General features: G+C 45.3%; 7 protein-coding genes across 21 annotated transcripts; 3 read left to right on the top strand and 4 right to left on the bottom strand.

Moving 5' to 3' along the window:
• Positions 1-73: 73 nt before the first annotated feature.
• On the bottom strand, positions 74-1,801 carry LOC6496276 (CAAX prenyl protease 1 homolog). The gene is made up of 2 exons (XM_001960555.4): positions 1,588-1,801; positions 74-1,443 (listed from the first exon to the last, which is right to left on the bottom strand). The coding sequence occupies exons 1-2, from the start codon at positions 1,678-1,680 to the stop codon at positions 181-183; spliced, it is 1,356 nt and encodes a 451-aa protein (XP_001960591.1). The 5' UTR covers positions 1,681-1,801; the 3' UTR covers positions 74-180.
• On the top strand, positions 1,753-3,758 carry LOC6494292 (probable asparagine--tRNA ligase, mitochondrial). Of its 3 annotated transcripts, none has more exons than XM_032450449.1 (5): positions 1,753-1,835; positions 1,893-1,929; positions 2,219-2,282; positions 2,340-2,547; positions 2,606-3,758. In XM_032450449.1, the coding sequence occupies exons 1-5, from the start codon at positions 1,826-1,828 to the stop codon at positions 3,688-3,690; spliced, it is 1,404 nt and encodes a 467-aa protein (XP_032306340.1). In that variant the 5' UTR covers positions 1,753-1,825; the 3' UTR covers positions 3,691-3,758. The 3 variants fall into 3 exon arrangements, with proteins under 3 accessions (XP_032306340.1, XP_032306341.1, XP_001960590.1); XM_032450450.2 differs by having other exon boundaries at positions 2,340-2,555; XM_001960554.4 differs by lacking the exons at positions 1,753-1,835; positions 1,893-1,929 and having other exon boundaries at positions 2,118-2,282.
• Positions 3,695-5,362, bottom strand: LOC6496275 (nuclear inhibitor of protein phosphatase 1). Its single transcript, XM_001960553.4, has 5 exons — positions 5,204-5,362; positions 4,927-5,141; positions 4,649-4,863; positions 4,021-4,588; positions 3,695-3,961 (listed from the first exon to the last, which is right to left on the bottom strand). The coding sequence occupies exons 1-5, from the start codon at positions 5,230-5,232 to the stop codon at positions 3,840-3,842; spliced, it is 1,149 nt and encodes a 382-aa protein (XP_001960589.1). The 5' UTR covers positions 5,233-5,362; the 3' UTR covers positions 3,695-3,839.
• Positions 5,363-5,427: 65 nt separating this feature from the next.
• Positions 5,428-7,375, top strand: LOC26514374 (phosphatidylinositol 4,5-bisphosphate 5-phosphatase A). Of its 3 annotated transcripts, none has more exons than XM_014908518.3 (3): positions 5,428-6,563; positions 6,664-6,933; positions 7,151-7,375. In XM_014908518.3, exons 1-3 carry the CDS (start codon positions 5,820-5,822, stop codon positions 7,166-7,168), a joined length of 1,032 nt encoding a protein of 343 aa, XP_014764004.1. In that variant the 5' UTR covers positions 5,428-5,819; the 3' UTR covers positions 7,169-7,375. The 3 variants fall into 3 exon arrangements, with proteins under 3 accessions (XP_014764004.1, XP_014764002.1, XP_014764003.1); XM_014908516.3 differs by having other exon boundaries at positions 7,008-7,375; XM_014908517.3 differs by having other exon boundaries at positions 6,664-7,375.
• Positions 7,376-7,424: 49 nt separating this feature from the next.
• LOC6496274 (EH domain-binding protein 1) lies at positions 7,425-15,177 on the bottom strand. 8 transcript variants are annotated; one of them, XM_014908236.3, is made up of 14 exons: positions 14,900-15,177; positions 14,051-14,354; positions 13,418-13,625; positions 13,176-13,357; positions 12,920-13,119; positions 11,621-12,455; positions 11,355-11,557; positions 10,916-11,286; positions 10,664-10,753; positions 10,044-10,346; positions 9,342-9,978; positions 8,711-8,807; positions 8,449-8,637; positions 7,425-8,379 (listed from the first exon to the last, which is right to left on the bottom strand). In XM_014908236.3, the coding sequence occupies exons 2-14, from the start codon at positions 14,152-14,154 to the stop codon at positions 8,298-8,300; spliced, it is 3,501 nt and encodes a 1,166-aa protein (XP_014763722.1). In that variant the 5' UTR covers positions 14,155-14,354; positions 14,900-15,177; the 3' UTR covers positions 7,425-8,297. The 8 variants fall into 8 exon arrangements, with proteins under 8 accessions (XP_014763722.1, XP_014763726.1, XP_014763720.1 ...); XM_014908240.3 differs by having other exon boundaries at positions 11,621-12,389; positions 14,908-15,177; XM_014908234.3 differs by having other exon boundaries at positions 14,912-15,177.
• A 295-nt stretch (positions 15,178-15,472) lies between these two features.
• LOC6496273 (polyadenylate-binding protein-interacting protein 1) lies at positions 15,473-18,724 on the bottom strand. 4 transcript variants are annotated; one of them, XM_014908233.3, is made up of 4 exons: positions 18,574-18,724; positions 18,366-18,495; positions 17,171-18,090; positions 15,473-17,017 (listed from the first exon to the last, which is right to left on the bottom strand). In XM_014908233.3, the coding sequence occupies exons 3-4, from the start codon at positions 18,071-18,073 to the stop codon at positions 16,175-16,177; spliced, it is 1,746 nt and encodes a 581-aa protein (XP_014763719.1). In that variant the 5' UTR covers positions 18,074-18,090; positions 18,366-18,495; positions 18,574-18,724; the 3' UTR covers positions 15,473-16,174. The 4 variants fall into 4 exon arrangements, with proteins under 4 accessions (XP_014763719.1, XP_032306219.1, XP_032306218.1 ...); XM_032450328.2 differs by lacking the exons at positions 18,366-18,495; positions 18,574-18,724 and adding an exon at positions 18,153-18,312 and having other exon boundaries at positions 17,171-17,416; positions 17,543-18,090; XM_032450327.2 differs by lacking the exon at positions 18,366-18,495 and having other exon boundaries at positions 18,574-18,670.
• A 188-nt stretch (positions 18,725-18,912) lies between these two features.
• On the top strand, positions 18,913-25,293 carry LOC6494293. The gene is made up of 11 exons (XM_001960550.4): positions 18,913-19,171; positions 19,964-20,371; positions 20,436-21,073; positions 21,128-21,251; positions 21,306-21,502; positions 21,619-21,863; positions 21,928-22,117; positions 22,173-23,850; positions 23,911-24,030; positions 24,091-24,237; positions 24,299-25,293. Exons 2-11 carry the CDS (start codon positions 19,982-19,984, stop codon positions 25,016-25,018), a joined length of 4,449 nt encoding a protein of 1,482 aa, XP_001960586.1. The 5' UTR covers positions 18,913-19,171; positions 19,964-19,981; the 3' UTR covers positions 25,019-25,293.
• Positions 25,294-25,496: the final 203 nt, after the last annotated feature.

Here is a 25,496-nt window from a genome sequence, read left to right as displayed (position 1 = left end):
TTCTGGCATATTGAAATGATCAAATTATATTGAATTGTTTGCTGAAAATTCCCAATAATGTAGCTGTGTAATGTATGGTAAAAACATGACAAATTGCGTTGGGGATAGTCCCCCACCTTTATTAATTGTACGTAAAACAAGGGTACATTATAAACTTTGGTCTGGTGTGATGTGTGCTATCTAGTTCAATTTCTTGCTTGCCTTAAGCTCCTGCAGGCGTCCCATTCGCTGCAGCAAAGTAGGATGCGAATGGTTCCAAGTTGAGTAAAGCCAATCATAGACGGGGAAGCCAAGATTGTCCACATTCAGCTTGATAAGGGCCTGACCCAATTGCTCAGCGAATCCCAGCTGAAACGCGAACTCATCGGCCTGATACTCAAATCGTCGCGACAAAATGGTCATAGCGAAATTCATAAGTGCGTTGTACGGTGCCAAGACATATGTGAAGACAATCAATAGACCCACTAGAATAGGTCGGGTTCCAGGCTGGAATCCCATAGCGACATAGAAAGGTGGGTACTTGAACACATTACCAAATACTAGAAACATAAGGAAAAGGTGGATCTGCATAATAATAATGTTCTTGGTGACGTGTCCCAGTTTCCAGTGGCCCAGTTCGTGTCCCAAAACAGCAAGCACCTCTTCATCCGTGCATCCCTTGCCCTTTTCATCGTCCGATAGCTCCGATTCGTCAGATTTTCCTTTGTTCAACAACAGGGTATCGAACAGCACGATTCGCTTAGAGTTCCACAGGCCATAGAAGTAGGCATTGCTATGGGAGGATCGCTTGGATCCCTCCACCACAAACAATTTGGTGAGTGGGAACTTCAAAGAGGCGGCCAAATCCTCGATGGACTGGCGCAACGGTCCCTTTTCCAAGGGTGTGTATTTGTCAAACAATGGTGCAATAAATATAGGGTAGATCGTGAGCAACACCAACGAAATAATTCCAGTAAAGATCCACAACCAGATGAAAAAGTTGTCACCGCCCCGCTGAACAATAAAGATAATTGCTGCTGTGATGGGAATCATCAGAACCTGGGTGACGAGAAAGCTTTTTATCTGATCCCAGATGAAAAATCCAGCCGTCTGCTTGTTGAACCCGTGAGTCTCTTCCAGCACAAAAATCTTGTAAATCTTAAAGGGTAGCGACTTGAATGTGCTCAGCACATTCGAGATCAGAACAAAGACGCAGCTAACGATGATCTCGTTCGAAGAGTCCCAGTTTAATTTGTCGACCACCTGTATGGACAGCTTCCAGATGACGGCAATCAATCCAATGTATAGTTCCAGACAGAGCAATCCCACGTCGGCCACAATCGCCTTGAAGATGCCAAACTTCTCCTGATCCAAACCATATTTTCTAGCCTTATGGAACGTCTCCTCGCCCATGTGTTGCGTCAACTCCTCTGGCACCTTTAGTGCAGTGCGGTACACTTTCACCTGGTGGATGAACAGAAAACGAATATGGGCATGTCAGTGGTCAATTAACATTTGCGACTCGAATTTTATCATTCGCATTGATAAAATTCTTCGCCTCTTTTCTCCGTCTCACTCGCACGTGCCGGTTTCAGTAAATATACCCACCTGCCGCAGTGCGATGAAGATCTCCAGGGCATTTTCCACAATAACTAGGGCCAATATGCTGAAAAGCACCGTATCCGCGTCCAAGGAAGTCATTTTAACACGCTATTTCATTAAAAAAACTAATAAAACTGGAATTTTACTAGCGCCAATGACAGACGCGATTTTGAAGTGTTGGAAAGCGATATTTCTCGGTGGTGAAAAATAGTGAAAAAGGCGGCGGAAACAATTTACCTTTTAAATGATCAAAGGTGAATTTAAAAATGATTATTTTCTGTGATATATACATCAGAGGTATACTTTTGTAGCTTTAAATCTGAAAACTAGCCAACCTAGATCCAGAAGGTAACTATTTAAGGAATATATTCATATATTCACTTTAATATAGTTAGCAATCTGTCCCCGATACAGTTTGCAAGTTACAGGTACAGTTTCACATTAAAAATAAAATAATAATAATGTGGGATTAAAGTTTAAGTATTTTTAGTTATAAATTAAAATAACTTTTAAATAAGTCCGCCATTAATCGATAGCTTTTCCCACTATAACTTTCGCTCATCTCTAAAGCCATCACCGGCTGCACTGTTTACCTTATAACCAGAAGAAATATGTTATTTTTGAAACGATTTTACAGTAACTCGCAACGAATAGCCCAGGTGGCCAAGTCTAGCAAGCCAGGGGACTCATTAAGTATTCAGGTAAGTGGTAAGCAGAACGGTTTCAAGTAATTCCTCACTGATTATTCATGTTAATAGGGTTGGATACGTAACGTTCGCAAACTGAAGAGTCACACATTTCTAGACATCAACGATGGATCCACAAGTACTAAATTCCAGGTGGTGGTGCCCAAGACTCCGGAAAACCAGCATCTAGCGCCCGGCAGTGTAATATCGGCGGAGGGACAAATCCAGGTGGCTCCTAATGGCAGCTATGAATTGCATGCGAGTCATGTGGAAACGCTGGGTAATTGTGTAAGTTTTCTCTGTCTAGTTTAACTAAGTAACTAAGTTGTCTCCTCCAGCTGATGGACATCTTCAAGAAGGCTATCCCTTCGCACCAAAACAAAAGCTTCCGCCGGAGTACGTCAGAGAGCACCTTCATCTTCGTTCCCGCGTGGATTACATAGCTGCTCAGATGAGAATCAGACATAAGGCCCAAAAAGCCATTCACGACTACATGGATGAGCTTGATTTCGTTCAGATCAATACTCCCCTCCTGACCACCAATGATTGCGAGGGAGCGGGAGAGGTATTTCGGGTTCAACCGGACTCCGAGGCGTTGTTGAAAACTATGGCCAAGCCTAATGTTCCTGCCGAGCAGAGTTACTTCGATGAAAAGGTTTTCCTCAGCGTATCCGGCCAATTGCACCTGGAGGCCATGACCTATGGCTTGGGAAACACTTACACCTTCTCCCCAGCATTTCGAGCTGAGAACTCTAAATCTCCCCTCCATTTGGCGGAATTCTATATGTTTGAAGCAGAGCTCTCCCATCTAAAAGAAGTGGACAAGTTAGCCGCATTTATTGAGCAGATGCTCAAGTCAATAACGACTAGGTTACTGGAATCGAGCTCAGATGATCTTAACTTCTGCCAGCGAAACGCCAACGCATCCTCTGACCTAGCCTGGTTGAATGTGCCGTGGAAGATAGCCAGCTACGACGAAGCTCTCCAAATCTTGCAAGACAATGCGGATAGCCTGAAAACGCCCATTAGCATTCAGGATGGGTTCTCCAAAGACCAGGAATTATTTTTAGTTTCTCACTTCGCTGCTCCAGTTTTCGTTGTGGATTGGCCGGCTCAGCAGAAACCCTTTTACATGAAAGTTTCAAGAAGTAACCCTAATAGAGTCCATGCTTTGGATCTCTTGATGCCCGCTGTAGGAGAGCTGTGTGGTGGAAGCCTCCGCGAAAGTGATCCAAGCGTTCTAAGTTCCCATCCACAGCTGCCGAAAAATCTTTCCTGGTATGTGGACCTTCGAAAGTACGGCGGAGTCCCAACTGGAGGCTTTGGAATGGGCTTCGAACGTTACTTGCAATTAGTTACAGGCGTTAAAAATATCAGGGATGTAATACCCTTTCCCAGATATCCTCATAGCTGCAAGATGTGATCTGTTCTACGTGCAAAATATTTTGGTCTTTATTATTGAAAATGTAATAAACTTTTATTACTTAAGAATATGCTTTCGAGCTTAAGCATTTTTTATAAAACCTTTTGTTCTACATCATAAAATCGTTTAGGATATTACGTTTTGGGTATTTACAGTTGTCCCAACATGGGTTTCCTACCAGGCCAGGCTTCCTTGGCATATTTCTTTTTCTGCGGTCCGAGAGCATCACCTTCGCCACTCGAATCGTGTGGATCTTCGACATACCGACGAACTGAAACAAAATAAGGATGTCATTAAAAATAATTATACATATTTCTCTAGAATCCTTACCATTCGCATTGGCCATGGCTAGTTTCTGAGCCAGGGAAGAGCTTGCTTCCTCAGCCTCATCAAAAACAGGCATAACATCAGGAGCAGGGTTGGGGAGCAGAAGGCCCAGCTTGGAGCCAATGCTTAATGGAGATATGGGCTCTAGATCGCCCTTCCCATGTGCTTCCGCCGGAAGTCCCTGATACAGAGAGTTTGTGGGGGAGTGAGGTACTGTGTTAGGCGGGGGCATTTCCCTGTGATTTTGTCCGTGTTTCATGTCCGCCAGTGTTTGCTGGAACATCTGATGCAAGTGGGCAGCGTTGGTACTACTACCCGAATGAATACCCATATGGTTGACATCGAAACGGGCTCTCTTCGCCGGCACAACAGTGGTCTGCACCAAGTTACGGAAGCGCCCAACATTGGGATCGACATCCTCCGGGTTAATCACGATCTCTTCATCGTTAAAAGTCACATTTCGCGGGCGTCGCCCTTGCTTCAGTGCGTTCTGCTTGCGCAGATTGGTGTCATCCTCGATTCCCAGCATTGAGATGCGCCTGTTATGAGCTGTGTTGTACTCTGTGAGATTCTAAAGGAGGGAAATTACATTATTTCTTTTGTAAGGTTATCTTTTTATAATTTTACTAACATCCAGTTCGGTTTGGCTCTCCGGCAGACCGAGAAGAGTTCCATCACTCGTTTCGCTCAGTGGGAGGTCCTCCATAATGTTAGTGTGATGCCCCGAAGGCCGTTCTCTGAGTATGTAGTTTCTGGTGGAAGCTCCAAAGTGGAAAGTGCTGTTGATCTGCAGCTGTGTCGGCTTGTGGGCCTCAAGTCTAAGGGTGCCGATAAAAGTGCCGTGTGCTGTAAATCAAAAGTTCGAAAGGTTAATGGCCTAGACATCCTTGAAAGTACTTGTGTACTTACTAGAACCCAGATCTACGAGGTAGGCGATGTTCAGGTGCTTGTGGTACACAAATGCTGCGTGCACCCGCGAGCAGGAAGCGTGATCTATGCAAAAGTCATTCATCTGACTATTTCGCCCGAATAAATAGCATCTTTTCTCATCCACCATGAGTTTCTGGACCAGTTTTTCGTCCTTCAGCACGTCCAAATGCAATCCAGTGGGCGGTTTGCCGGCCCTGAAAACAACGTCAAATACATTGAAGGCAAGTCGAATCGGCGCATTGAGTTGTTTACTTACCAACTGGGTATATCGTAACTGTTCGCCATGCGTTTAGCTTCTGTTAAACGCTTAAAAAAAGGTAGAAAAGAATTTGTTTATTTATATGCAGAATCCTTAGCCAGTGTGTCCACAAAGAATAAATTCCATTAGAGTGACCAGGTGGCAGCACATGTTTTAGCGGGTTGGTACTTATTTGAATTATTTCAATGATATAGGAAAATGTAAAAGTAAGCTTCGTACATTACAGAACTTGTAATTTTTTTATAAATTAAATAAAAGTTTATGGCCAAATACTTTTAAAATGCATTTCGTTCCAAACTGCAACATTTATCAACGACTCTGGTCACACCACATATTCCAGCTCACAATTTCCATCGCAACTGACAACAAAAACATAAATAACGGCCAGCTGACAAATCTAAAAATAATCTCTTGAGTTAGTTAATCCCATTAAATAATTAACGTATGGTGAAGAGTTAAAGGCATTTTCAATGAAAGCAGTTCTTTCGAGCCCTAACTACGCTGAAACGGAAAGCTGTCAAGTTCAAAACCGGATTTGGATGCCCATGAACTCATCCCGACTTCCTGTGTGACGTCCAAAGTATTAATCATAGATAATTAGCGAGTGTAGAAAATGGTTACGACAACGGTGATAGCGGATTTGTGCATCTTCCTGCTCACCTGGAATGTTGGAACACATTCGCCGCGGGATCAGCAGTTGACATCGCTCCTGGCTCTCAATGGCAACAGCACCTGCCCGGGAAACCAGCTACCCGACATCTATGTGATCGGTATGCAGGAGGTGAGCACCAAACAGGTGCTTAAAATCTTCCAAGATGATCCCTGGGTGCTCAAGATCGCCAGTGCTCTGCAGGAGCACGAGTTCGTTAAAGTGGAGGCCAAGCAGCTTCAGGGGATTCTCATCACCATGTTTGCCCAGCACAAGCACATTCCGCACATGAAGAACATTGAGACCGAGGCGACGCGAACTGGACTCGGTGGACTGTGGGGCAACAAGGGAGCCGTGAGCATCCGGCTATCTTTATACGGCACAGGAGCTGTTTTCGTTTGCTCCCATTTGGCGGCTCACGACGATAAGCTGAAGGAGCGCATCGAGGACTACCACCAGATTGTGGACAACCACAAGTATGACTCAGTGGGCTATCGCAGAATATTTGACCACGACTTTGTGTTTTGGTTGGGCGATTTGAACTTCCGCCTGTCCGGCAATATGTCCGCTTGGGATGTGCGCACAGATGTGGAGAATGGACGCTACGCCGATCTTCTCAAGCTGGATCAATTAAATCTTCTCAGGGAAAAGGGCAACGCCTTCAGCCTGCTGGAGGAGCAACAGCCAGACTTTGCGCCCACTTTTAAGGTATTTTTCTTATCTTTTTCAATTCAATTAAGCTTCCCCAATTAGTCAGTAATTAAGACATCCTCTGCTCGTAAAATACTCATTTGATTTCCTTTTGCAGTTTGTCGAGGGCACCAACGACTACGATTTGAAGCGACGACCCGCCTGGTGCGATAGAATCCTCCATCGCGTGCAGAGCAACGTTTATCCGGGCATTGTCCTCAGCGCCAATCAGTTGTCCTATCAAGCCCACTCGGATTATACACTCTCTGACCACCGACCCGTATCCGCTACATTCAACTACAGGGTCGAGTCCGCCAACCAGACCTTCACCGACGAGGAGCTATACGAGATGACGCACGGAGCTGCTTCCACTCCAACCGCGCCAAATGTTAGTTTAACCTTCGCCTTTATTTTGCTTGTAGCCGTGCCGTATTTTCAACATTGATTTTGCTTCTTTTGTAGTTGTTGTTTAACGCTGAACTAGAACAGTGGTAACGCGGCCGCCATGACGTCCCCTAGTTGTTAACTATTAATTGTGTCAATCAATATGCTTCTAGATAAAATCTAAAGTAGATGTATAGAGTAACGTAAAGACTTCCTTTCAGAAGGAAACCCGTGAATGAAATTACTATCAAGTACAATGTGATGGAATCTCAGCTAGATAAGCAATCCAACAAGCAATTCTCAAGCGAAATATCAGATATTCAGATATCATTATATAAGAAGTCAATTAAGCTAGATTCTTTGCCATATCATTATCAGTTTTAATACATTGTGTATTTTATTGTACAAAAACCTGTTGATCGAATAAAAAAATTTTACCTCTCGAACTGACTCATTTTCTCGTGAAAACAATAATTATAAACATGACAATGAGTGTTGGATTTTATCGATGCAGACTAATTCAATCTGCATGGTCTTTATTAGCTAGGTTTCTTGGTTTTGAACAGTTCTTTATACATTCGCCTGGGCAAATAAAATTACAAATTAATAATTGTATAAGTATAAGTATATAAGCCACCTTTAAATTATGATTAAAGCGATTGCTTTGCATCAACTTAGAGCAAAAGTACGGGTCTAAATTAAGTATGGTAAGAGTGGTTTTTTGCACAAGGGGGGGGGTTCATAAATATATGTATATGTATAAAGGGTTCTATATAAGTTACGTGTACGGGTGTATTTTTGGATGAAGCATTACTAGTACTGCGGGATAAATGCTAAGGTATAGTTAACTATCGTAAAATTGCCTCCTCAATTGCGTTCTGTATCGACTCAAGATGTGGTTCAGATGGCATGGCACAACAACAAAACAAGAACCGAACATAAATTTAAATAATTTCATGTCTGATTATATAAATATAAGTGTGTAGATTGCCCCTTTTTCGAAATGTCTGTTCATGGGTTGGAATTGAACCCATTTAAGCTTAGTTCACTAACGGACGTTTTGTTCTTTTTTTCCTTGAATTATTTTTCCTTGCTTAGATACAAAAGCAATTAATCTGCTTTCACAGAATCTTTGTTTTCTTTCTTTTTTTGTTAAATATATATTATTTTAACCATACTGAGTGGTCCAAGTAATTGTTTGTCGTTGGATAAAACGATTGCATAAGCGACACCGACCGAACCACAAAAAGCACGCGACCTTTCCGCGTGCCACCGAACATAGTTGATATCTAGCTAGTTACATAGATAAGATTGAGTGTGTGTAAGTATAATCTCCAGTCGGGTTTTGGTTAATTTCGATTTCGATTTCTATTGAAGAACACATTTGTCTTTGCCGCCGCTTATGTCGACCTGCTCGAGTTCCCTCGCTATCTCATGATCGTCTTCGATCCTAAAAATATTTACAAAATGATATGAGTTTTGAAAGATAAAAAGAATAAGCTCTGATAGAAGAACTTACGCTTGCTCCTGATTGTGCAGATGCTGAACCAACTGGTCGCGCTTATCGACAATAGTCACCAGTTCCTCGAGCAGCAGGCGCTCCTTCTCCCGTTGCACTTCCGTTTTGCGCCAATCCTCCACTGATTGCGCCGCCCTCAACTCCTGATTCAGCATCGTAAATTTACGCTCCAAATCTTTCTCTTGTTCGCTGTGTCGGGGGCAAAAAACAAATAAAAGATAAGACTACGTTATAGATAGGGGGGTTTTTTCAATAAACTTACAGTATATTTAGCTGCATTTGTCGGCGAAGAAGGGCATTCTTCTTGTTGACCAACGTAAACCATTGCGATAACAGTTGCTCCTCTGTTTCCTCGGTCTCTGCGGAAGGTTCCAATATCACAAAATTAGTTGACATTTATGATAGCGTGCTGGGGTGATAAACTAGTTTTAATAGAAGAGGGCCCGTTCCGATTTCCACAGAACTCTTAACAAAATTTTGTTATATACAGAAAGGCAGTTAACGAATTAATTCTAACGTTATTTAAGTGAAAACCAGACCAGGCCCTAAGGTGTTTTGGGCTAAGTCTATGAATGCGTCCTTTGGCGGTTTCAAAAGCTGCTATATAGAGCCGGAGAGCCCTGTGATTAGTGAGGTGTTTTTGGGACACAAAATGAATACGAAGTCCGAGTTAGAGACAGTTTGGAACAATTTGGCTGCCCGGCTGCCCAGTTAGCAAGCAAACACAGAGACACAAATTAGAACAAACAAACGGCACAAAGTATGAGCTAGCGAGCAGGCGGGCGATCAGGCTATCAGGCGGTCAGGCGGTCGGGCGGTCAGGCGGTTTGGCGTGGCAGTGCTCGGCGGAAGCGGTTAGCAGATCAGTAACATGGGGATGAACCGCACTTTACCACAATGAGTGTGACTATGATGGATACACATATGTGGACGCGGCTGACGGCGTCGCCTGCGGACCCTGTTGGGATCCTGTTGACGCCGGACATCGTCATCGTCGCTGCACACGGGCAGGTTATCACAGGAGGACTGCTGCGAGGGGCAGCTATCTAGCATATGGGAGTAGGGCACAACGTGATGTACATGATGCGGGCGCAGATGGGAGGGCGAGTGGTGGGACATGCTCGATGAATGGGCCGGCTTGTTCGGATTCACAAAACACGACTGCGAGCGAGGTCGTTGTCGTGGGGGCACCCTCAGCTGCGAATGCATCTCATCGCCGGAGATGTAGACACTTTCACTTGACGTGCCCATGTCGTCGTCCTCGCTGCACGCCCCACTTCCAGCACCGCTAGTACCACCACCGAACAGACTCTCGTCATCAGAGTCCAGCAGCTTAATGCGAATCACATCACCACCACCAATACTATTTCGGATTAGCCTAAGGAACGGGTTTCTACTGCGATTATTACTTGGATTGCCGCCCATAACGGCGCGCAGCTTGGCTTCCAGACTGCTGGCCTTTTGGTCGATGGCCTCCTGCTCCCGCTCCAGGGCCTCCAGTTCGGACTCGATGTACGACAGCTTGTCGCCCTGAAAGGCAAGTATTTCATTAGTTTTTTTGGACAGTTGCGATAGGATATCTCCTCCCAACGTACCTTCTTCTCGTGCTTTGGTGAGATGCGCTCCACCAGCCCGTTAAAGGACTGCAGTGGACTGCCCTTTACCCTCGGATCGCTTAATCTATGACTAGGACTGACCGGCTCCTTCTCGTCACTCTTCTTGACATGGTCCCCGAAGAACTCCTCGGCTCCGTTGTGGATGGGCGAGATGGTGCGCTCGAAGTTGAACCGCTTGGGCTTGGTGGGGCTGGTGGGACTCTCGATGGAGCCGCCGCTCTTAACACGCGTCTCCAAGATGAGACGGCGAGCTTGCTCCCGCAAGCGCTGTTGTCTCTCCTCCTGGGAGGGGAAATAATAAATTTAATAAAGATCTGCTCCAGATGGAAGTATAAACATTACAAAAGCATACACTTTTAAATCATGTATTTAATGAAGTACTTTCTGGGAAGAATACAAAGAATTGTTTGTGGAATTGAGTTTAAATATTTACAAGACCCAGATGTTCCCTCGCAGCTACAATAAATATTTAAATTAAATGAAAAATAAACTAGAATTGTATGCTTGTGCAATAGATAATAATAAAAATTATAATAGACATGCAAGAGGTAAGCTGCGCGGCTTGCGGCGGTCATTCTCTCCAGCAGGAAGCTACTTACGTCGATCGCATCAGAGCCATTGGAAAGCTTTAGCTTTTCCATCATCAGCTTGGCTTTCTCGCTCATCGCCTTGTGGCGCGTTAAAATTCGCTACAAAACAAAATCAAATGTGAAGCAAACCAAGGGGAAATCAAATTTAAATCAAATTAAACAGAAAAGCTGAGGAAACTGCTTAAATCGCTAAAGCCAAAGCAACAACTCAATGGAAAACTTCAACTCAACGACAGAACCATTCGTTTGGTTCCTACTCACATTGGCCGTATGGGAGTCGAGACCAGTTAGGGAGCCGTTCTCCTTCCCGCCCACCTGTGGTGCTTCGTCCTGAGTGTCCTCCTGGGGCGGTGGTGTTTGGCAGCTGCCGTGCTGCGAGGCGTTTATCGAATTTTTGTCTTTTGTGGGCGAGAGCACCTTGCCCAGTATGTTCATCGAGTTGTTCAGAATCAAGTTCTTCACATCCTTTTTGCTGGTCGGCGACAGTGGCTCCGACTTGTTCAGGGCCGTCAAAATGTCATCGTCGAAGGTGCTCTGCTGGATCTTCATGCGCGAAATGGACAAGCGACTCTGGGACATGATGTCCGACTTGTAGTTTCCAATCACATAGCTCGACTCATCTGCCGTAGAACCTGTCGTACAAAAGGATATTTTTTTAGTTCAACCAGATGTGTCTACGAGGTGACCTTGTTTTCCTCACCAATTTGTTCGATTTTCAGCTGCTTGCCTGTGAAATGGGCCCGCAACTGATGCAAATAAGTCATCACGGCCAGCTTGTCCGGCACTGTCAGCAGATTCATATCGCGCGGCTCAATGACCCGAGGTATGCCCAGGGATTCGGCAGCATCGAAGGCAATCTTGCAGTTGCCCACCACCTCATGAGCACTCAGCTTAGACATGTCACTAGAAAATAAAGAAAAACTGTATAATTTAACTACCAATTATTAAAAAGTAACCTTTACTTACATCAACTCTGGTACAAAGTGATGGATAATGGCGCAAAAGGCCATGCCATTGCGCCAGCTGGTTGTCAGGTTGGTGACCTTGACATTGGGATAATCTTTGGTTACTTCCTTGCACCACTCCAGGAGATCCTGGCCGGGCGTGTTCTCCTTCAGCACGATCTTCTCCACTGGCTTTAGGCTGTTGTTCACAGAGGCTGATCCACTGCCGACTCCCGACTGCGATCCAAGGGATTCATTTATCACAGGTGCCGGACCAGGTATTGGCGAAGGTTCGTAGCTCTTCTTTAGGTTCAGGGGCTGCAGCTCAGAGCGCTTGGAACTGGATGAGACGTCCTTGTTGGTCTTCTCCTCCGCCTTGGGGGTTTCTTTGATGGTGCTGCTGTTGGCCACGCTCTTGGTGGAGTCATCCTTCAAAGACTCGACCGAAATATCGGCCACCTTCTCCTTCTCGTCAAAGTTTAATGCCTTTCCTATCTTTGGCTTCACAGTGTCCTTGTTCGACTTGGGCTCCAGGGGCGTAGAAGTGACCACTTTGGAGAATCCTTCAACGCTTCTAGGGAGCAGAGTCTCCGCTGGTGTCTTCGGCTGCTGCGTCTTCGCTTCAACTGGTGTCTTGATGGGGGTCTTGTCCACCAAAGACTGAGCTCCGCTGGGAGTTTTCAATGACTCGTCGCCGGCAGCACCACCGCTGGCGCCACTAGAACTGCCAGAGGCAGCCGTGGGCAAGTCTAACTTGTTCGTAGCTTCGCGATCGCGATCGCCATCGGCGTCTAGTTCAAAATGCAATTGATTAAATGACTCGGCCAAGGGAGTTGGGTCTTCAGACAACGAAGGTACTACATAATTACAAATAAACAAAAACGGAAAAGAAAATTTACAAAATATACACTTTACGCACAAGATACTGGGTTGCAAGTGTGTCTGGTAATCATTCAAGATACGTGATGAGTTGTGGATGGAGGGATTTTGTGGAAAAAAGAGTAAAAGTCAGAGAGAAGAATCTTTTGTACACAATTTCTACACAGTATTCGGCTATAATTAGAATCCATTGTTTGCTATTTCGTTTCGGAGAATGTGAATTTGTGAATAAGGAATTAGATCATGCAACTGAGGTTAACAGATATAACCATTTAAGGAGCTTATCATACGATTACTAGGGCTTCTTATATACTTAACCAAAGTTCTTATTACAACTATTGATATTATCTAGTCCATTTTTCATACACTAACAGATACATTAAGTACATTGAGTTTGGAGCACACTTTAGATCGCAGGTGGAGGAACTGCTGGACTGCTTACCACTTAGGGGGGTGGCCGCATCTATGCAACCATTGAGGCTCGTTGTCATCTGCTCCAGTTGCTGGGTAAAGTCGTACAGGTTGTCTGTGATTTCACTGAAATTCTCCAGATCTGGGATATCCTCCAGGTCGTCCAACGGCGCCACATCACAGTTGTTGTTCACGGACATCATGGAGACGACGCTCTGCATGTCCTCGTCGCTGGAAAGGATTATAAACATTAAATATGGTATCTAGACACTAAAATAGGGACTTACGTTGCCTTGCCCTCGCGGAGGAAGACACAACTAATTGTGAGCTCCAGGCTGGCGGCTGTGATCTTCTTCGAGACAGGCTTTAGGGCCAAAGTAAAGCTCTGCTGAGTGGACTCTATGCTGGCGTACTTTCTCATATTGATACTGGCATTGGCCAGCACCCGTTTCTTTCCCATGGGAGTAATCTACAAAGAGATAAGGCAATGAAATATAATATTTTATTCCCCACATCCCCTCATACTCACATCTTCAATGACAAATGTCCAGTCCTTGTCCTCCAGCTCGTGGGTGCGGGGATCCTTGAAGAGGGTCACCGATATGGTGTGATTGTCGGGCACGGGCCAGGATATGTTGCCCACCAGCGGGTTCATCATGTCCGGCTCCCATGGCAGGGGAGCACTGGCCTCTCTTCTAGATCGCCTGGTCCAAACAATCGAGAGGTTCGAGGGTCGCCTAAAAAATAGTTATTCTGTTTATTCTGGCATTAAAATTGTCAAGAGTTTGTTGAACTTTTTGTTATATATTTTTGACCCTGAATAATAATATCCGAGTGCCGGATGAGACACAGTAATAATAATGAGTATATGGTGGGCCCTTCTGCTGATAAATTGTGGTTCAAAAATGATTCGTTCATAAACAGGAAGTGTGAAATTGATTTGAAAAATCTGGACCGGAGAGTCTACATGATAAATTGCTATTAGAAACAATCTAGAATCTAGAATCAAACGCTCATTGATATGATCAAGAATATAAATAATAGAGAACAGAGCAAAGTGTATCTTGCAAATTACAGGGAATACGTAACCAAATATCTCTCTCAACTTATCATTAGGGGAGCACTTGAAGCTCCCGACTCTTGGCCACTTGGGAGTACTTACCACTTGGCGGTGGTTTCCAGATGCAGATCATGATAGGACGCAGTGAACTGGAATTTGGCAGCCCGCTTGAAATTGCGCTGCAATCGCTTCCAGACGCTGGCCATTGTAGCGGGTGTCGATCGTAGTACTCGTAGGGGGGTGACTTTAATTTAGTTTTTTTTTTTGCTGTCAGCCGATTGAGGTTTGTATAAAAATTAGATCCGATACGGCTCTAGGCTCTGGCTATCTTCGTTGCTTGTTTCTTGTGTTCCTTGTCTTCTTAATTCATATTATCGTGTTTTTATGGTGGCTTCTATCGGGTGATCTAAGGTTTAGATAGAATAGAAATAAAAACTTGAAATTTATATTCAATCGGGAAAGGAAGTCTATATGTTTGTACGATTTCTGGGTCATTGAATCTTTCTCATTCACAGAAAACAAAAAAAGTGCAATTGATGCAGAATGCAAGTGCACTTGTTTCTTAAGGTTGTTTTGAAACGGAAAGTGAAGTTCTACGAGAAATAGCCGCGAAAAAAAGAGTCATGTCACATTCCCTGGTTTTTTGAAACATTTTTCAATCAAAAAAGGATTCTCAGACGCTTTGTTGTCTGCAAAAATACTCAAAAAAAAAAAGAAACGAAAAAACGCACAAACACACACACACACAGACAGACACACACTCGTAGTATTTGTTTTTGTGACCTTTAGTTGTCATTTTTCACATCGTTGTTGTTTTTGGTTGATTTTCTCGACTTTCTTATAAATACTCGCGAGCATTACAGCTTATTGCTAGTTTTGTTTTTATCTATTTATGTCACTGGCGAATATTTAGCAAAACTATGTATGTATATAAAGCGAAGGTACACATACACACGTACATACTGAGCACCATTATGACGTCACTCTTGTTTTGGTCTCCGATTTGTGGTCAGACCGTCAGACCGAATGCTCCACGAGCATCGAATTATTATCCGCTATACGTTGGAGCAGCACAAACTTTACTCTCCACCAGACTTGGCGTTGTCAATTATCACCCCCGTCCGCTGATCAAATGAACCACAGCGGTCCGAGTATTTTCTGCTACTTCGATTGCGAATTATTTACAATTTTTGTTGATATCAAAATGCTAATATATCGATATGTGTTTGTTGGTATATCGATTAATATCGAAACATTACCGGTTTGACCAACCGATTCAGGACTGAATTAGGAAGCATTTGGCTTTTAAAATGTATTAAATATATATTTTATATTTTCTATAAGCTATACTGTAATAATAATATAGTTTTATTATAGCTGGAAAAATTCACCCTTTTACAACACTTAAACCACCCCACTAATTCACCTTTCAATCGCATTCAATCTTCCCCATATTCAACCACCCATTGAAGGCCCCAACCGTCAATCAGATTTCAAGCCCCTTTGATTTTATTTTAAACGCAATTCGATAAATTTTATTTATATTTTAAATCATGGTTTCGTTAACATTAATTACAAGTATTTAAAAATTAGGCGTGGCTGCTGTTGTATTGTTTTTTTTTTTCGTTTTTCGATTATGTTTTTTTTTCGATTCGTATGATCAAGAGAATGTTTAATTGAATGTGAAATTAGCGGTTTAGTTCTTACTGCCATTTATGAGAGTCTGCATATGTGCCATGCAAGAGTGGGGGGGTGCGCATATGAGTACGAGTCTTTGAGTGCAGTTGCGTAAGTGTTTTGGGGGGCGGAGGAGGCTCGGAGGCGTGGCAGTGGCTATATGTTTTTAAATCCTAGCTTGTCGTCTTCGATAGTTACTTGGAACACACTCCTTATGAGCGTATCGAACTAGCGAACGAAAACGGATGAAAAAAAGGACAAACTTATTAATTGGAATTGAATCTCTTAGATACAGATACAGAACGGGCGTATCACAACGGAAAAAATAATAATAAGCGTTCAAACAAAATCGCTAACACATGTCATAATATGCTGGAAGATATCACAAACAATTTGCTATCAATAATTTAAAAGATAATCACAATTGGTTCTGAACCAAGCCACTGCAATCATCAATTCTACAACCGAGAATTTGTCGGAAATGCTTCACTATTCTCCGCCCAACTGCCACGCCTCTCGAGAATCCCAACTATTCACACGCTACACAGTTTAGGTCTTCTTCTGTCCGTTGCAGAACTCCTTGTAGTCGCGCGCGGTCTCCTCGTCCATCTCAGCATCCAGATCCAGATCTCCGCCATCGCCCAAATCAAAGTCGTCTCCATCGCTGCCGTTAGCATCGTCTTGGGCGGTCAGGAACTCGCTCTCCTCGGCGGTCAGTTCACGGCCATCGGGTCCGTAGAAGACCGGTTCATCGCTGAGACGCGGTGGCTCAGTAACCGTATCCTCCTCCCCGCCCAACGAGTTGGACACCTTCCTGCCCCAGTTGTTCTGCTGCAAGGAAATGACGCTGGCCGCCATCGGGTATTTGCCTGGCGATTTGGCCTCAATGGCCTGCAATGCAACGATGATGTCCTGCATGTCCTTGGGGCAATCAGCCGATAGATCATAGCCGGCCAGCTTCAAAGTCTGGCAAATGCAACGTACATTCTCATTGCTCTCGCTGGCCAGCAGCTTACTCAGCGAGTACACAATGTTCACGGCAATCAGCTGGAGACGAGAGTCGTCCTCGCCGCGCAACTGCATGTAGAGCTCGGCGAGGAAGAGTGCAGTCTCGCGCACCTTCTGCTGCTCGCCGGAGCGCATGTACTTGGTAACCTCCTCCTGGTGGTAGTCCAGCTTGCACTTGAGCAGTGTGTGGAACAGTGAGTCCGGCTTGAAGTTAAGCATGTGCAATAGATTGTAGAGCTTGGCGCCCATGTATCGGAAATTTGGCTGCTCGATCGATTTTTCGAAAATGTCCTCCATGGCAATGGAAAGCACGTAGTTGTTGTTCTCCATGCCATCAAAGATGGTCAGGAAGCGTGAAGCAATTGCATCAAATTGGCCCGGATTCTGTGGGGAGAGTGGAAAAGTAATCTTTCAGTATTTGAAGCATAAGAATCTTCCTTCTAAAGTGACAGATAGTTATTAATTGTCAGAGAAATAGTTTTTGTCTCCAAACTCCCAAGACTAGATGACAGTCCAGAGACACCACTGGGTACTCACCTGGTTAAGGCAATGTATGACGGTGTCAAGGTATTCCAATGCAATGGTTGCCATGTCGGGCTGAGCGTTAGAGTTGGAGTTGGCGGACGAAGAGGACGATGCCGCAGCGGATGATGTGCTTGGTTGCTGCTGCTGCTGTTGTTGCTGCTGCTGCTGCTGATGGTTCTGGTTCTGGAAATACTGCTGCTGCTGGTTGTGCTGCTGGTGGTGCGAGTGTTGCTGCGGCTGCTGCTGGTGGTGCGTCGGCTGTGCGAGTTGTTGGAATGAGTTATTCAAGTGGGCATGCCTTTGGAACTTGACGTGTTGGTGTGATTGCTGCTGTTGTTGTTGTTGTTGTTGGTGGTGGTGGTGGTGTGTGTTTGGTTGGTGTACCTGCTGCTGCTGATAGAAGTTTCCCGCCGCCTGCGGGTTCGCAATGTTCAAGCGATTCTGCACCGAATTGGCCAGCTTGTGCATGTCATTGTTGAACTTCTGATGATTGTGGTGATGGCTGTAGTGGGACTGCTGCTGCTGCTGTTGGTGATGCGGCTGCTGCTGCTGCTGGTGATGGTGCTGCTTATATCCATTCATATAGCGCTGTTGTCCGTGGTGGGCGCCTCCTCCGCCGCCGCCGCCCTGCTGCTGGTATTGCTGGTGGCGTTGATGCGGTGGAGCACCGCCACGAGGAACAAAAACAGTGGCCGAGGCCGAGAGCTTGGCCTGGGCCGGAATCGGCTGCTGGTAGCCCGAAGCTACTGACTGGTAGTCCTGCACCTGGGCATATGCCTGACGAGCGCCAGCTCCGTACTCGAAGAGGTGGGCCTGCTGATCTAAGGGCATGCCTCCACCAACTGGACCACCGGCGTTCGGACGGCGCAGCTGCTCATACTGGTCTTCGGGCTGAAAGGGGGCGCGGCACTCCATTGCGGCAGCGGTGGCAACTGAAATCGAAACCAATTGTCAACCAAAATCGGATTAGTTACCAATATGTATGCTATATCACAATTCGTCTGCAACTCCAGCGTGGCCACATCCACATTCACAACTCGGAGCGTCGCTGGGGACGCCAATGTCGCGGACATTTTGTTTTATACTTTTTCGTAACTTTTTTTTTTCGTTCTCGTCAGAGGCGATGTGATCCCTTTGAAAATTCACTTTTCACTGGTCGAATTGTCCTGCCTGACGGATTAAAACGCTTATGATTCGAAAAGCCTACCTGAATTCTGTCAAAGCCGAACGAGTATACGTCGCCGATTTTCTTTTTTCTCGTTGCTTGCGTCGTCACCTTTTCAACTTTCGCCTGCTTTCGTCTGTCTGGTCGCTCCTCTGCGTCAATTCCTCGCTGCCTGATAAGTTTTAATGGCTTATATTACTTTGCGAACTGACCGATGGCCAATTGACAGCATTTGCTTATCGCTACCCACCTATTATTTGCGCTATTGGCAATTTTATAGAATTAATATTTCGCCTTTTCACCGTCGGGTACGGTGTGACCGCATGCTTCTTGCAAAAAATTCACCTGGCTTCGCTGTAGCACGGTGGTTTTTTATCGATAGTGAGTACCTCAGGTAAATTATATATCAAAATTCCTTTAATCTCCTTTGATTTAATATATTCCTCATATTTACCAGACTAGAATCTAAAGAGAGAAATAATTAATACAAGAAATGTATTCTTTTGCAGATGTAGATATTTTTGTATTTATTGTGAACTATCGATAACAAATTTTAATTTATTTATCGAAACCTCTAGCGGCTTGATATTTTTTGAGATAACAGCGGCTGGTCACACGATTGTTTGTTGTCTTTTTTTTCGCCAGCTTGCATGTGCAATTAATTTATTTTTTTTAATTATTCCCGTAGCATTGCTTAGTGTGCGTGACAGCCAAAACCATGTGAGCACAAAGAAAGTGACACAAGTGTCTAGCCGCAGCATCAACTAATTTAAGATAAAGTGCAATATTTACACATATACGTATTTTTAAAATATAAGTGCGACGATTTCGTTATAAATAAACTAAGCGTGAGTATTGTGGCGAGATATGCAGGTGGATGGCACCTGCTACTATTCAGTCCCAGGATAAATAAACTTTAGTGAATCCCCACAGTTCTTTTGTGAATTCCTCAGTTCAGAAGTCGCACAGTGACGTGTGTGAGTCAAACGACAATAGATGTATGTGTGATAAACGCAACCGCCAAGTTCATTCACACTTATCTGTTGTTATGTTTATACCTACACTGAAAGAAATACTTTTGGTATAGATATTCAGTTACTATTGTGTGGCTGGGTGATGATTTGTGGCTTGGAATGTGCAGATTAGTTGAGAAATTTTCTTAGAAATTTTTACATTATTATGAATAATAAGAGTTCTCTCAGTGCATCATAACCATGACTCATCCCTTCATCTTATCTAAGAATTAATTCAACAAGTAGCTCAACAGTAGTGGATCGATCCGTTCAGATCCCAGTTTGGCGCTGGAACATTGAAAACTCGCGAGTGCAAGGATTGCAACCAGAATTGCCATTTCTGATGTGTCATGACTGGCACGTAGCGAGTCGAGTTCTAGATGTTTGGAGTTAATCACGTTTGTTGCCTTGGCGGCAGCTTGTTGCGCAAAACAACCTCTTTCGAATGTAGCAATTTCTTATCTCATTGCACCACTCTGTCTGGCGGTGCCTTGCTTCTAAGTGGGTCAAGACCGCTTGGCGCCGAAAATGCGCGATAGACGTCCTTCCATTTGCATTAGCTTGTCGACTGCTGTTCGTCGCTGGAAGATGCATCTCAAAATAATCATTTATTCTTCTCTATTCTAGTGCCAAATAAAGATAAACATGGCGGTCCTGCAGCACGGATATAAGGACATCTTGTTCGTGTACTTGGATGCATTCATCCGCGACTTCGACTGCAAGGATGTCCAGGACTCCCTCCTCAGTGTCTTGTCGAAGGAGGAAGTCGAGATCGTCATCAAAAGCAAGGATGCTGAGAGCGCAACGTATCGACTCTTTTGGTCCCTGCTCGCCAAGCCCGAGTCGGTGGTCAAGGACTTCGTTGAGGACGTCCTGAATCCGAAAGATCAGCCCAACTACGACTTCCTGATGGCAGCTATCCAGGCTGAGTACCAGAGCCCCAGCTTGGAAACCAAAATGTACATCGAGCAGCGGGATCGCCTTTACAACGACAACCAGTTGTTTGCCCAGTACAACGTGAATCGCCTGCAGCCGGTAGGATATTCCTCATCTTAGTAAAGTAAAGAAACATTTTAACTTATTTTTGTTTCAATTTCAGTACCTGAAACTGAAGAAAGCTCTACTGGAACTCAGGCCGGCCAAAAATGTGCTCATAGATGGTGCTCTGGGCGCCGGAAAGCAGTGGCTGGCTCTGGACGTGTGCTCGTCCGTCAAGGTTCAGCGCGCCATGGACTTTAAAATCTTTTGGCTGAACATGAAGAACTGCAACAGTCCCGAGTCCATTCTGGAGATGCTACAGACCCTGCAGCATCAGATAGATCCCAATTATACGCAGCGCAGTGACCCCGCCAGCAATATCAAGCAACGGATCCTTAGCACCCAAGCGGAACTGAGACGCCTCTTGAGGAGCAAGCCCTACGAGAACTGTCTACTGGTGCTAAGGAATGTCCAGAGCGAGAAGGCTTGGAGTGCCTTTAATCTTGGCTGCAAAATCCTTCTGACAACGAGATTCAAGCAGGTCACCCAGTTTCTATCGGCGGCCACCACAACTCACATATCCCTGGACGACCATTCGTTGATGCTGACACCGGATGAGGTGAAAGCGTTGTGCCTCAAGTACATCCACTGTAGTGCGCAGGACCTGCCAAGGGAGGTGCCCACGAATAACCCGCGAAAACTAAGCCTAATTGCCGAGAGTATTAAGGATGGCCTGGCCACGTGGGACAATTGGAAGCAGTGAGTTGCATGAGTTTCACAATCAATTCGCATATAAATCATTATTCCTTGCAGTGTTAATTGTGACAAACTGACGACCATCATCGAAGGGGCGCTTAAGGTTCTTGAGCCGCTCGGCTACCGGAAACTGTTCGATAGACTGTCCATATTTCCGCCCTCGGCCCGCATACCCATCAATGTAAGTGCGTTGTACACCGAAATGGCCTTGTTTCTTAATCGCTATCACCCCCAGCTCCTATCTCTGATTTGGTTCGACGACAAATCTAGTGGCGATTATCCGATGGTGGTGGTGAACAAGCTTCACAAGTACTCTCTGGTGGAGAAACATCCTGAGGAATCAACCATAAGTATACCCGCTATATACTTGGAGTTAAAAGTGAATGGCGACGATTATGCCGCTCTGCATCAAAGGATTGTTGATCACTACAAGTGAGTACTGTCGTGATATTTAAAACAAAGGAATACAAGTAACTTCATCAATCACAAATCACCCGTCATTCACTTTCTGCGATGGAACAATAAAAAATATTCTCTGTTTTTTTCAGCATCACAAAGGCATTCGACCATGATGACTTGATTCTGACCTCCCTGGATAGATATTTCTATAGTCACATTGGGCATCATCTGATGGCCATTGAGCCATCCGAAAAGGTGGATCTGTTTAGAAAGGTTTTCCTCGATTTCCGCTTTTTGGAGCAAAAGATTCGACATGATACGACGGCTTGGAATGCCTGTGGATCCATACTAGATACCCTGCACCAGTTGAAGTTCTACAAGAAACACATATGCGGTACTAATACTAAATATAAAGAATAAACATTTTACTTATTTTAATTATTAATACAATCATTTAGACAATGATCTCCAGTACGATGGGTTGGTAAATGCCATTTTAGACTTTTTGCCAAAGATAGAAGAGAATCTTATTCGTTCGAAGTTTACGGATCTGCTGAGGATTGGTCTGATGGACGAAGATGATACCATTTACGGAGAGGCCTATCGGCAGGTTCAAAAGTTCAAGGACCGAGTTTGGTTTATAGATCAGTGAGTAATTAACTTTTATTTAATTTAAAATTGAATTAATTTGAACTTTTTTCAGTGGCCGATTTCATCAGCATCGGCAGATCATCAACTTGGGCAACAAGGAAGTGCGCCTGGTTCTATATTTGGATGACGATTTCTGCCTCATGGCGCTGGCTGGTCAGGAGCTCCTCCTCACCGACGTATCGCTGGAAGCCGAGGACACCTACCTCCTCAAGGACGAGAACGACAACAGCGAAACCCTTCGGATGGAAGTTTTCAATAATCAGAAGCATTTGATCACTCTCCACAGCAACGGTAGTGTCAAGCTCTGGACGCTCTGGCCGGACTGTCCGTGTCGACGCCACAGTGCCGGCAGTCGACAAAGAGTTCGTCCCCCTGCCTCGGCCCACCTCCGAAATCCCACAGAGACTCGCGGCCACAAACAACTGGTGAACAGTGCAGTGAATCGCTTCAGCGGCAATCATTCCGACCAGAAAATCACTGCATTTTATTTAAACAAGGACTCCCAACCGGGTAACAAGGCGCAGCTTCATGTGGCCTTCAGTAACGGAGATGTGAACATTCTGGAGTGGGATGAACTCGATCAGGTGTTCAAAAAATCACAAACGCCCACTCTAAAAACAGAGCAATTGGAAATACGGTCTATAGTTCAGGTCTTCCAACGATTCTATGTGATAGTTACCGCCGATTCGACACTTACTGTCTGGGATCTGTTCAATAGCTATGGCGACCAGCCGGATCTACCAGGGTTTGACGTTCGAAACGACACTCTGTTGGCCATGGAGGCCTATGACGAGAGGAATGAAGAAGCCACCGTCCTACTGATCTTCAAACAGTCTGTCTGGCGCTTGAAATTCATACCGGGACCCAAGGTGATTCTAAATGCGGAGGCAGTGGATCTTTCGGAGGGCAACTACATCACCTGCGGCAAACGTTCGGCGGACGGCAACTACCTGTTGCTGGGCACCACTGAGGGTCTGATCGTGTACGACCTGCAGACCAGTGATACAGTTCTTCGCAGCAACGTCAGCGAGCAAATAGAATGCGTGGACATTTATGAACTGTTTGATCCCGCGTACAAGTACATTGTCTTGTGCGGAGCCAAGGGCAAGCAGGTGCTTCATGTTCACACTTTGCGCTCCGATCCGCACAGGAGAGAAGCGGAGGATGCTGGTCGAAGCAGAGGAATCGTCTGGGTGCATAGTGCTGACGAGACGAGTGTGAAGACCAGCGCCCGACTGGAGCCCAACGTCTACCTCCGATCGCTGATGGACATGACGAACGAACGATCTCAGCTGCTCGTCGTCGACTCGAAGGAGAGAATCCATCAGATCGAAACCGCTTCTGATCCAAATGCCCGTCGCAGATCGAGCATTTCGGCATGGTCCACCATTACCCCCACCCACGCGGCCACCAAAATGAGGATCACTGCCATTTCCGCCCACGACTATGAGCACATCTTTGCTGGCTACGCGGATGGCGTGATAATCGATGTCAACCGGGATGAGGTGCTGCCGCAGCAGTTCATAACCGAACCCATTGCCTACCTCAAGCAAGTTAGCTCCAACGTGCTGGTGGCTTCCTCCCACGATGCCAATGCCCCAAAGACTGTGATATTCCAGCTGCAGGAGGCGGAAAGCGAGCAATGGCCCCTATATTTGAACATAGGTACTAAGTACGCATGTCTAGTTGGGGGTCCTTTCCTTGTATTGTTTTCCGACCACGGTGTGTCTGTAAGTAGTTAGTTGATTGGAATTTTCCCTTCGAATTAATTAATCAATGTTCCCCTTTAGCATGTGGACTTGACCAACCCTTCAGCCTTCGTTAGACCAGAGGAATCCCATGAATCCCTGGTGGGCTTCGATTTAAAGAACGGTCTGCTCTTTCTCGCTTACGGAAACAATTACATTGAAGTAAGACTTTAGAAAGCACTTTTAACACCTGGACTATTGAACTAGAAACGTTATCTGCAGGTTTTCCGACTAGTCTTCAGCAACTCCCACCTGACGTACAAGCTGATTTGTGAGCAAAAGATCGGGCAAACGGAAAAGATTACCTACCTATCGGCCAGCGAGGATGGAACAATGTTTAGCCTGGGATTTAAGAGTGGGATTATAGAGGTATGACATGATTTTCAACCATCTTCTACCTGAATAACAAAATCATTACTTTTTTGAACAGCTTTTCTCACTGGATGGCAGACAAATAACGCTGATCACCAGTATCAGGGAGGTCCACATGGGTCCTATCCGCCAGCTGCGGTTCTCGCCCTGCAAGCTGCTCCTGATCAGTTGCGCCGAACAGTTGTGCTTCTGGAATGTGACCCATATGCGGAACAACCAGGGAGAGCAGCGGCCCAACCAGAGCCGCAGTCGCCGCATCAAACTCCACAGTGTGCCCCACGAAGACGCCGTGGATGCTGCTCCCATTGCATCCGACTCAGATGCAGAGCCGCCCTCCTCGTTGCCGCGCCAATCCTTCGCCGATAGCCAGAGAGAGGCGGAACTGTGGTTGAACAAGCGCGGGAATGCTGACCGGCCGGAGCTTCTAGCTTGCATCAAGTTCGTCGGGAATGAAGCCAGTCAGTTCTTCACCGACAGCACGTTCTCCAAGTTCTATGTCATTGACGACGAAGGTGTCTACTATCACCTGATGCTGCTGGATCCAAGTAGACTGCGTCTGCCTGAACAGAGCTTGGAGAAGATTACCGATCGTTCGCTGGATCAGATTGGAGACCTACAGTATGAGGAGTACCTTCGAATAATCGAAAGCCCAGCAAGCCAGACTGAAGAAAGCGAGGGAGCCGATGTTGTGGGTGACTTGGTCCTGGACAAAAATAGCAAATTGGATGACATTGATCTGGAACCGCCAGACACAATACTCGAGGAGGAGACCTCATGACGCCAGTGGTGCGCCTCTCTGGGGCGCACACACCCGGATAGCGAACCCTACAACATGGCATTTATAGGCTTACTTATCTATTACCTAGTGGTATTGTTATTCTACCTCCTGGGACCCGATTTGTCCTAGGCAACTGTTCATACGTATGCATAGTAATCATCGAGCACAAAGACATATCTCAGAGGGTGCGGGGCGTTGTCCTGCCTTTTGTTTGGCCACCCACCCGCCCACCAAACCGCGAAATAAACGACATTTTCCGAAACGACAAAACGAAAGTTCATTGCCTTTTTTTTCCAACATTATGAATAAGAATATTATTCTCTCTACACTCAAGTAGAAGAGTATCTTTACCCCAAATCCCACGAATTGCAGTTCGTATCTAAAGTAGTTGGCGGGTGGTGTGGGGGTCGTAGGGGGCCGCCCCTACGATAAAAGGGGGGCCAGTGTGAGCATGTGTGGGTGGGTTTGTTTTGATTTC

The sequence above is a fragment of the Drosophila ananassae genome, chromosome 3L, assembly GCF_017639315.1.
Source record: "Drosophila ananassae strain 14024-0371.13 chromosome 3L, ASM1763931v2, whole genome shotgun sequence".
Lineage (NCBI taxonomy): Eukaryota > Metazoa > Arthropoda > Insecta > Diptera > Drosophilidae > Drosophila > Drosophila ananassae.
This window is presented reverse-complemented; position numbering and strand designations above follow the sequence as displayed.

Coding starts and splice junctions, on each gene's coding strand:
- LOC6496273 (XM_001960551.4), bottom strand. CDS start 18,231: ATGTCCGCGACATTGGCGTCCCCAGCGACGCTCCGAGTTGTGAATGTG. Junction 18,091..18,152: donor GCTGGAGTTGCAGACGAATT/GTGATATAGCAT, acceptor TTTCGATTTCAG/TTGCCACCGCTGCCGCAATG. Junction 17,018..17,170: donor TCATACATTGCCTTAACCAG/GTGAGTACCCAG, acceptor CTCTCCCCACAG/AATCCGGGCCAATTTGATGC.
- LOC6496275 (XM_001960553.4), bottom strand. CDS start 5,232: ATGGCGAACAGTTACGATATACCCAGTTG. Junction 5,142..5,203: donor AGTTACGATATACCCAGTTG/GTAAGTAAACAA, acceptor CGTTGTTTTCAG/GGCCGGCAAACCGCCCACTG. Junction 3,962..4,020: donor AGCCATGGCCAATGCGAATG/GTAAGGATTCTA, acceptor ATTTTGTTTCAG/TTCGTCGGTATGTCGAAGAT.
- LOC6494293 (XM_001960550.4), top strand. CDS start 19,982: ATGGCGGTCCTGCAGCACGGATATAAGGACATCTTGTTCGTGTACTTG. Junction 20,372..20,435: donor ACGTGAATCGCCTGCAGCCG/GTAGGATATTCC, acceptor TTTCAATTTCAG/TACCTGAAACTGAAGAAAGC. Junction 22,118..22,172: donor CGAGTTTGGTTTATAGATCA/GTGAGTAATTAA, acceptor AACTTTTTTCAG/TGGCCGATTTCATCAGCATC.
- LOC6494292 (XM_032450449.1), top strand. Junction 1,930..2,218: donor AGCCAACCTAGATCCAGAAG/GTAACTATTTAA, acceptor ACGATTTTACAG/TAACTCGCAACGAATAGCCC. Junction 2,548..2,605: donor GAGTCATGTGGAAACGCTGG/GTAATTGTGTAA, acceptor TGTCTCCTCCAG/CTGATGGACATCTTCAAGAA.
- LOC6496274 (XM_014908236.3), bottom strand. CDS start 14,154: ATGGCCAGCGTCTGGAAGCGATTGCAGCGCAATTTCAAGCGGGCTGCC. Junction 8,638..8,710: donor CAAATGCAGCTAAATATACT/GTAAGTTTATTG, acceptor CCCCCGACACAG/CGAACAAGAGAAAGATTTGG. Junction 8,380..8,448: donor CTGCACAATCAGGAGCAAGC/GTAAGTTCTTCT, acceptor AAATATTTTTAG/GATCGAAGACGATCATGAGA.
- LOC6496276 (XM_001960555.4), bottom strand. CDS start 1,680: ATGACTTCCTTGGACGCGGATACGGTGCTTTTCAGCATATTGGCCCTA. Junction 1,444..1,587: donor TCTTCATCGCACTGCGGCAG/GTGGGTATATTT, acceptor TTCATCCACCAG/GTGAAAGTGTACCGCACTGC.
- LOC26514374 (XM_014908517.3), top strand. CDS start 5,820: ATGGTTACGACAACGGTGATAGCGGATTTGTGCATCTTCCTGCTCACC. Junction 6,564..6,663: donor ACTTTGCGCCCACTTTTAAG/GTATTTTTCTTA, acceptor TTCCTTTTGCAG/TTTGTCGAGGGCACCAACGA.